Here is an 8,843-nt window from a genome sequence, read left to right on the forward strand (position 1 = left end):
TCAACGAAAAAAATAATTTGAAAAATAAAATCACCCTCCCTTGCCACCCCCCCCCTTAAATCCGCTTATGCTTTAGGGGTGTTTTTCTGCACATGGGACATGACGACTGTACTGTTTTAAGGAGAGGATGACCAGGGCCATGTATTGTGAGATTTTGGGAAATAACCTCCTTCTCTCAGTTAGAGCCTTGAAACTGGGTCGTGACTGGGTCTTCCAACATGACAATGGCCCGAAGCCATAACCAAGGAGTGGCTTCGTAAAAAGCATATCAAGTTTCTGGAAGGGTCTAGCCAGTGTCCAGAATAAAACCGAATAAAAAATCTTTGGAGGAAACTCAAACTCCATGCTTCTCAGTGACAGTCCAGAAACCTAATTGACCTAGGGAAGCTCTGTGTGGAGCAGTGGTGCAAAATACCCTCTGCAGTCTGTGCAAACCTGGTGAAAAGTTACAGGAAACGTTTGACCTCTGTAATTGTAACCAAGGGCTACTGTACCAAATATTGACCTTGATTTTCTCAGGTGTTCAAATGCTTATTTGCAGCAGTACAATACAAGTAAATTGCTAAAAAAAACACATACAAGGTGATTTCTGAATTTTTTTAAAGATTCTCTCACAGTGGACAAGCACATACCATGAAAATTTCAAACACGCCCATCATTTCTAAATGGGAGAACTTGCAATCGCAGGGTGCTCAAATACTTATTTTTCTCACTGTAACTTCACCCAGTCCCCAGCTACCACAGAATGCTGCATTTTTTTTCAAATTTTCCAAGTAAAATGGAATGATTGTGTCGAAGGCCTTCTTTATGCTTAGTGTGTTTGGAGCCTTACAAACAGACAAAAAATTTTGTCCTTTTTTCAGTTCTTCCGAAGTTATTTGAATTACTCCTTCACTAGCAGCCTCGAGTCAATAATCTGCATTGGACAAGGTGATGATGCTGGAACTTTGGTTTGGTGCTGATCCAGTGAGATTTACAAGAAAGAAGAAAACATAAAAATTCCCTCAGTCCTTTATGATATGGGGCAGCATGTCAGGCAAAGGCACTGGGGAGATGGCTGAGGTTAAATCTTCAATAAATGCAGAAGTTTACATTGAAATTTTAGACAGCTTTCTTATCCCTTCAATTGAAAATATGTTTGTCATTTTCCAAGATGTCAATGCATCATGCCACAGAGCTAAAACTGTTAAAGCATTCCTTGTAGAAAGACTGATCCAGTCAATGTCATGGCCTGCAACTAGCCCAGATCTCAACCCTATTGAAAACCTGCGGTTGAAATTTTTTTTTAAAAATGGTCCACAGCAAGGCTCTGGCCTGCAAGGATGATCTGGCAACTGCAATCAAAGAGAGTTGGCACCAAATTGATGATGAATAGTCATCAAGTCTATGCCTCAGAGACTGCAAGCTGTCATAAAAGCCAGAAGGGGTGCTACTAAATACTAGAGATGTGTTTTGATTGTTATTTCTTTGTTTCTCATGATTCCATATTTTTTTCCTCAGAATGGAGTGATTCCATCAATATTTCCCTGTACTTGCTCTATAAAAGTAACATTACTGACCACAACGTTTTTTTATTAATTTCTTTTAGTGTTTCTGGATGCTAAAGAGTTGCACTTTTGAACTAATTCATTATTTTTTTCAAGCTCTTTTATCGGAGTTTGTTCTACATGATAAAATGTCTGAGTGCTCGTCCGAGACTGGTGATACTTTTTGCTAGGGGTCGTACTTTTTACCGATTAGGTGAATCAGTCTGAAAACCTTTGCCCAAGGTTGTACACGCACACGCATGCAAACATTTACTATATACATACAAAAGAAATACAAAGTAATAAAATTCTTTGCATTTTATTACATCACAGCGACAATGGCATAGGCAAAACACTCTTAAATTAAGACTATTAACATAATATTGGCCTCAAACCAGGTACAGTTAATTGATAAGAACAAATGCAAGCAGCCATCAGCCCTTTAATAGAAATGGTGAAAGAGCAGAGCAGAGCAGATTCTGAGCAACGTTGACGACCACGTGTCATCATCACTCCAGGCCACCGTCACTAAGCAGGAAATGAGGCCTGAGCAAGTCCAGGATGGGCCCCCGAGGCGCCCCAGCCAGGCAATGGGCCTCGTCGGCATTCAGGCCGCGGGAGCGAAGCGTCGCCAAGGCGTCGCCCAACCTTTGGCGTCCGCCGTGTGCTGTCATCACCAAAATGCTGACGGGACTGTCCAGGACACCAAAACGTTCTCGCATTGAACCCAGTTGGGACCAGAAACGCTATAAGGAGTGGTTAAAACATGGGGCAACGTTATCAGGTTAGCATGTTACAAACATCTTTTATGTACTTTTACAAATAATTTGATGTTCAATAATCATTTATGTACACTATATTGCCCAATGTACAGACCATGACTGGTTGACAAATTGTGACTACCCATTCTTTATACATAGGGCATAGACTTCATAATGTATTGACGGGACACAGGGCTGAATAATAGGGAGCCTATCTCCGTCAAAGCCGATCGAGTGGAAACACAGACGAAGAGCCTTTTACGTTAAAAATTCCTGAGACTAAATGCTTAAATCCCTGAGTTCTTTATCGATATAGACTTAAAATAGTCTCGATTTTTGTTTAAAAGCAAAAAAAAAACAAAAAAAAAACGGGGAGTTACCATTTAATTTACGTAAATATGTCGAATGTGCTGCTAGTCTTTAAGCCACTGTGGTGCCGCCTTATCACCACAAAGAGCTTTTTATGTACGTTGAAAATTATTGCGAGTAAATGCGTAAACCCCTCAATTCTTTATAAATATGGACGTAAAACAGTCTCGATTCTTTATTAAAAGAGCAAATAACCGGGCAGTTACCATTTATTTTACGTAAATATGTCGAATGTGCTGCTAGTCTTTAAGCCACTGTGGGGCGGCCTTATCACCACATAGAGCTTTTTACTGGAAAATTCTTGTGAATAAATGCTTAAATCCCTGAATTCTTTATAGAGATGAACGTAAAACAGTCTCGATTCGTCGTTAAAAGCAAAAATACAGGCAGTTAGCATTTATTTTACGTAAATATTGCAAAATATGACGCCAATGCCGTAGTGGTTAATTTCTCCCATTGATTTTTTTCACAATGTTTCAAAATTCATGCATGGTACGAAAAATACAATAATTATCTTGAATCCTCGAACAAATCACTCCTGAGACAATCCTTCCTGTTTGTATGCGGTACAGGTTTCGTACTTTTTCAACTTCAATCCGGCGTTGGATCGCTGCATGTGTGAGAATAACTGCGACCAACTTCGACCGATTGAAGCGGAGTGTGGGATGGCCCCCTACTTGAAGGCGTGCCGCAGTGTCTGGAAAATGTATCCCGTCAATATTATTATGAAGTCGATGCATAGGGTTTAATACGACGTTTGTTCATTCTCTGCAGCTGTAACAGCTTCAACTTTTCTAGGCAGGATTTTCTCATGGATTAGTATTAAGGTTATAGGAATGTTTGACCAATTGTGAGGTCAAATAATGATTTGGATGACAAGGCCTGGGTTTTCTGTTTTGTTCTAATTTATCCCAAAGTTGTTCTATTTGGTTGAGGTTAGGACTTTGTTAAGACCAGTCAGCTAAATGTACACCAGGGTTGGCAACCCAAATTGTTGAAAAGCCATATTGGATCCCCCAAAAAAACCTAATATGTATGGAGCTGCAAAAAATTAAAAGCCTTATACTGTATAAGCCTTATAATGAAGGCAACACATGTTGGCGCATCTATATTAGCTACTGTATATTAGCCTACTATCAAAATGACTAAGTTGGCTTCAAACACATAACGAGCCTGCATGATTAATGTTTATTTTCCCTGCAGTGCCTCCTATAGAAAATGACACACCATGTGTCTACTATTGTACAATGCCACCTGTTTAACTTCATTATAATATTAATGAATTGGATGAACGTTTGTGTCATGTTTGTCCTCCTACAGAAACCATATTAAAACAAAAATATATATTTTCCCTCCCTCATCTTTTTCCATTTTCAAACATTTTTGAAAAAGCTCCAGGAAGCCACTAGGACAGAGCTAAAGAGCCGCATGCGGCTCTAGAGCCGCGGGTTGCTGACCCCCGATCTACACCAAGCTTCCTCATCCATGCCTTACTTTGTACACTGGTGCCAAGTCATTTTGGAACAAGAAAAGATCATCCCAAACCTGTTCCCACAAAGTTGGAAGTACAGATTCATCCAAAATATTGGCCATGTAAAAAGAATGCTGAAAGATTCAGAATTTTGGAAAATTTCAAACATCTATAATTTCGTGGGAACAATTTGGTCATATGCTTTTTTGAGGCAGAAACGCGAAAATGCTTGCATCAAGTTATGTTCTTGCAAAAATGAGATTCGACTGGCTGTCATGAATGTCACTCAAAGGGGAAAATGGGCAAGTGACTTAGATTGATAAAGATGGGTGGTGTTTCATCATGTAAGCCTAATTCCAATCAGGCAAAATTGTATCTCCTGAAGTGACTGTAGTCTGCTGGTGGGCTAGGCACATAAAATATAAAACATTGTTTGTGTTGTTTTTGGCAGCCCTTTCAATTTTCGTCTTAGTCTTATGGATGAAAATACTTATTAGTCTTAGTCATATTTTATTTCAAAATGTGTTCATCTTCATCTAGTTTTAGTCGAAGAAATCTCATAGACGAGTTTCATCTGGTCTGGGCAATTACTCAAAATGTTTTAGTCTGTAAAGTAAAAAAAAAAAAAAAAAAATTAGTCCAAAAACAAATATATAAATAAAGGTTTACAAGAATTTTGAATGAACATTGACAGACAAGCACATATTGTTGTCTGCAAGGACCACGCCACTTTCGTAATGATAATACACACTCGGTAGGAAAAGTATATTACTTTCCAGGAATTAAACCCACTCGGACGCCACAAACTGTATGTAAAAAAAGTTGTTCCGAGAGTTTAAGACGACACATGCCACACTAAATGCTAAAGCTAACAAGAACGCGCTGCTAACGAGTTACATTTAGTATGTGATGATGATGCTAAACTAAACCTTGTAGAATGCTTTCCCAGAATAGTTGATGCAGGCCAAGATCACACTAAAACCTATGGATTACCAATGGGATGGCAATTAAATTCATATGTGAGTCAAGTCAGGTGAGCAAATACTTTGCCAATTTACTCTGTTAAAAAACAAAATAACAGCCTATGTTTGTTGTCGTTACCTGGGCGGCTGGGATTGGGTTGGCGGGTGTTGTTGTGATGATGTCATTGTCGCAAAACAATACTCGAAGCTGCTCCGAGGAGCTTGACCAACTTTGACGGCCCAACAGCGCCGACAGAATGCCTGCAAAAATCAATGTGCAAGAGATTTTTTGTGTATTTTTATAAGATTTTAAAGTTGCTTTCCTTTCTTTAATTATATAATTTGGGAAGAAATACATATTAGTAAAATGTACACTATCGTGTAATGTAAACAATAAAATTGACCACATATGAACAAATCATTTTACGTTTTTTGAAATGTCATTGTTTTCTTTTTTTTAATTTGATTTTAAAAGAAAGAGCTTTATGTTTTGGGGTAACATCTTTTATTGGACATTTCAACTCCGTTCTAAGTTCAGGGGAAATATTAGATATAACCCGTTCACTACCGATTTTTTAAAATGATATAAATAATAATAATATTTAAAAAATCAAATTGTTACGACTCCTATACCCACTGCGATTTTTGGGGGGAAAGTGGGAGTAGAGGGGTAAAACATGTTTGTTTTTGTTTGTTTGTTTTAAAATTGTTTCTATTGACCACATTGGAAAAATGCACATAATACAATGTATTAGATTTTTTTCCCCCCCAAAATGGTTTTATTTATTTTAGCTACAGTATTTGGCTAATATATGATTTGGAAAATCAGATATTATAAATATAAACTTTTTGTGTTTTGGTGGGGGGGGGGGGGGGGGGGGGATTTAACAGAATTTATACGAATGGATTTATTTTGCCCTTTTAGATTTTTGAAGCATTTACTGTTTTTCTAAAATTGGTTATGTAAACTTTTTGAATGCTTTTTTAACAAGCCAAAAACAATGACATCTTTCCAATAAGGTGTAATAATTCAACGGGATTTCATTAGATTTATATTAAATTTTGAAATAGAATATCATAATTCCGTAGGTAGAGGAGCACAAAAATACAACTTTTAAGACACTGCTGCAGGGTTCACTCACTTGTTTTCATAGACTGTTTTGTTAAATTTAAATGATCTGCACCCTATTGCATTTTCTTTGCCTTATTTTTGAAGACCAGTTTCTTCATCAATAACGTGTCAACATTGTGGTCCTTTTGCGCCACCAGCTGGACAACGCACCTCTTTGCGATGCCTGCGACGCTTCCCGTGGTTCCGTGGTCAGGAAGAGTTGCACTTGATTTTCAAGCAAGCTCTCCACGAAGTCCTCCCTGCCCGAAAAGCAGAAGCTGCTTACTTCTAGACCTGCAACATCAAATGAACAACAAAAATAACATCAGGGGAAAAAAGGGCATATTCACATTACCAATTCAAATTTGTTGGTGGTAAAATTGCATTATGATATATTATATATACATATATACTTTTTTTTTCAACGGCTTTCACAGTACAAAGTGTGTCCTGGCTAAAGTGCACTACTTACAACAGAGAAACGCTGGCTTTCCAGACATGACATATTATCCGTAATATTCGACAACTATTTGATGATAGTTGATTAATCATTTCGAGACGATTAACATCAGATAGTTTCAATCCTTGGTATTTCAGCCTCACAACAATAATTATTCTCTGATTTCTCGGGTCCTCCATGAAATTTATCTATCAACCAAAACAAGACATTTACTTTTACATTGGAAAACAGTAATCAACATTGTGTCCGATTTTCGACACGTTCAGTTATACTGTTTGGTCATCAATCAGTATTAAGTTTATGGAAATGGAAAAGGAATGGAAATCTTTTTTTTTTTTTTTAATTATTAGTAATATTTTTAAAAATTAAAATCACATTTGTTGAAAGACTGAAAAAATACACAATAAACTGATTAGTCCATTATAAAAACCAATGCTTATTTGTGGCCCTTATACTTTTACTGCAACTTTGAGCACCCCTTTAGTGAAGAGAATCAGATGTTCGTGAAGGGGGTTTATTGTCCAGCCACAAAATGAATCTTAAAGTTTGCACAGCAGGACATTGCATAACTTCTTCTACCATTCATGTTACCTATAAACAGTTAAATAAAGTGAGGAAGTCAAAGTAAACAAGAGAGATGAGTATGAACACCAACTGAAAAGAAGGGGAATATGTTGTTCATTTTTCAATTAAGTTTTCCAGGTTGCATGAATGGCAGAAAAAGTACAGATATTTTTTATCTTAGCTTTTTTTTTTTTTTAACAGCTTAAAATCTTGGCACTGGAACAGTGGGGTTTAGCCTTTGAATGTCCAGTGAATGCCCAGGGCGTACCATGATGTTTGGTGCTGCTAACAATGCGTGCGCTCTGTTGCTGCTGACATTCGTCTGTTGTTATGAGAAGCACGTCAAAAAGCAACGATTCTGCAGAATTCGCTGCCAGCAGATGCCGATTCACGCTCTGCAGGGCCTAAAAAAAAGGAAGAGATTTTCCAAATCTTTATTTGGGGGGAGTGCGTAAACTTTTTCTTCCCTGAAGTTGCGCCGACCATCAGCAGTGGAAAGGCCACACCCAAACTGTGGTCATCTCTGTCACCCTCGGCAGCGTCCTCCAACACGGCTGAGCACGAGATGGCGACCACCAGCGGTTCGCTTGAATCTTTCTAAAAAACAAAAACATTTATTTGATGTTTAATTAAACTTAAAATTTTTTTTTAAGTACAAAAATCTAGAGTTTGGATTTTGTTTGCCTTCATATTACTGTCTTTCCTTATTTGAAATATTTCAAGATATTCAATATATTCTTAAAATGACTTGTATTTTTTAAAACCCTGTTGAAAAAAAAATATAGTCTATATCTGAAATTGTTTTAATGCAAAAATAAATTTCAGACTTTTTTAAATGAAAGAACTGAAGCACAGTAATACAATATTAATAGTATACTGTACTACTACTACTAATACTAATAAAGCAAAAATAATACAATTAAAGGATATATTGTACGTTTATCAATATATAGAATACATAAATTATTAATTAACATTATTATAGGTGGCACATTTAATGAGTGGTAAAAAAAAAAAAAAATAGGTCGTCATTGTTTGTAAATGTGAAAAAATAAAACAGCTCGACGTAATCTAACAAAACACATCAACTCTTATACATCTGAAACGGTGACCAAAATTTACAATTTTCTTGTAATCGCATGCATGATACCAGAACTGCATTATCCAAGACATCAAGTGTTAACCATGAACGAGAAAAGAATTTCTCCAAGACAAAAAAATTTAAACACATTTTTTTCAAATGCAGTTTGGTCACATGAAGATGTTACTTGTCCTGCTTTTTTAAGAGTTCTCACCTGTTTCACGTCAATGTTCGCGATAGTGGAGACCATTTCTGCCCCCGGGCTGGTTCTTTGCCCGCAAAAGCAGGTCAAAAGTATTGCAAAAAAATGTAAAAACGTCTTCCACTCACTCTTGACAACATCAACAAATTTTGATTCATGAAAGTTATTAGAAGAGTTACTCTACGGACGCAACAGTTCACTTCCGGCTTTTTCCCCACCACCTCGTCTTCTTCTCCCTCGTGATTGGCGTGGACAAGCACATTTGATATCCATTACCACCACCTATTGGCTATCAATAAAAATAGTGTTCTGTAAAAACATTAATAACGTGCGATA

The 8,843-nt window shown here is 37.1% G+C and overlaps 1 protein-coding gene across 1 annotated transcript; it reads right to left on the reverse strand.

Annotated features, from left to right (window-relative positions):
• Positions 1 to 1,821: 1,821 nt before the first annotated feature.
• Positions 1,822 to 8,743, reverse strand: LOC130916838 (cytosolic 5'-nucleotidase 1A). The gene is made up of 6 exons (XM_057837870.1): positions 8,520 to 8,743; positions 7,708 to 7,821; positions 7,493 to 7,628; positions 6,372 to 6,494; positions 5,229 to 5,350; positions 1,822 to 2,272 (listed from the first exon to the last, which is right to left on the reverse strand). Exons 1-6 carry the CDS (start codon positions 8,553 to 8,555, stop codon positions 2,036 to 2,038), a joined length of 768 nt encoding a protein of 255 aa, XP_057693853.1. The 5' UTR covers positions 8,556 to 8,743; the 3' UTR covers positions 1,822 to 2,035.
• Positions 8,744 to 8,843: the final 100 nt, after the last annotated feature.

Source organism: Corythoichthys intestinalis, chromosome 5, assembly GCF_030265065.1.
Source record: "Corythoichthys intestinalis isolate RoL2023-P3 chromosome 5, ASM3026506v1, whole genome shotgun sequence".
Taxonomy (NCBI): domain Eukaryota; kingdom Metazoa; phylum Chordata; class Actinopteri; order Syngnathiformes; family Syngnathidae; genus Corythoichthys; species Corythoichthys intestinalis.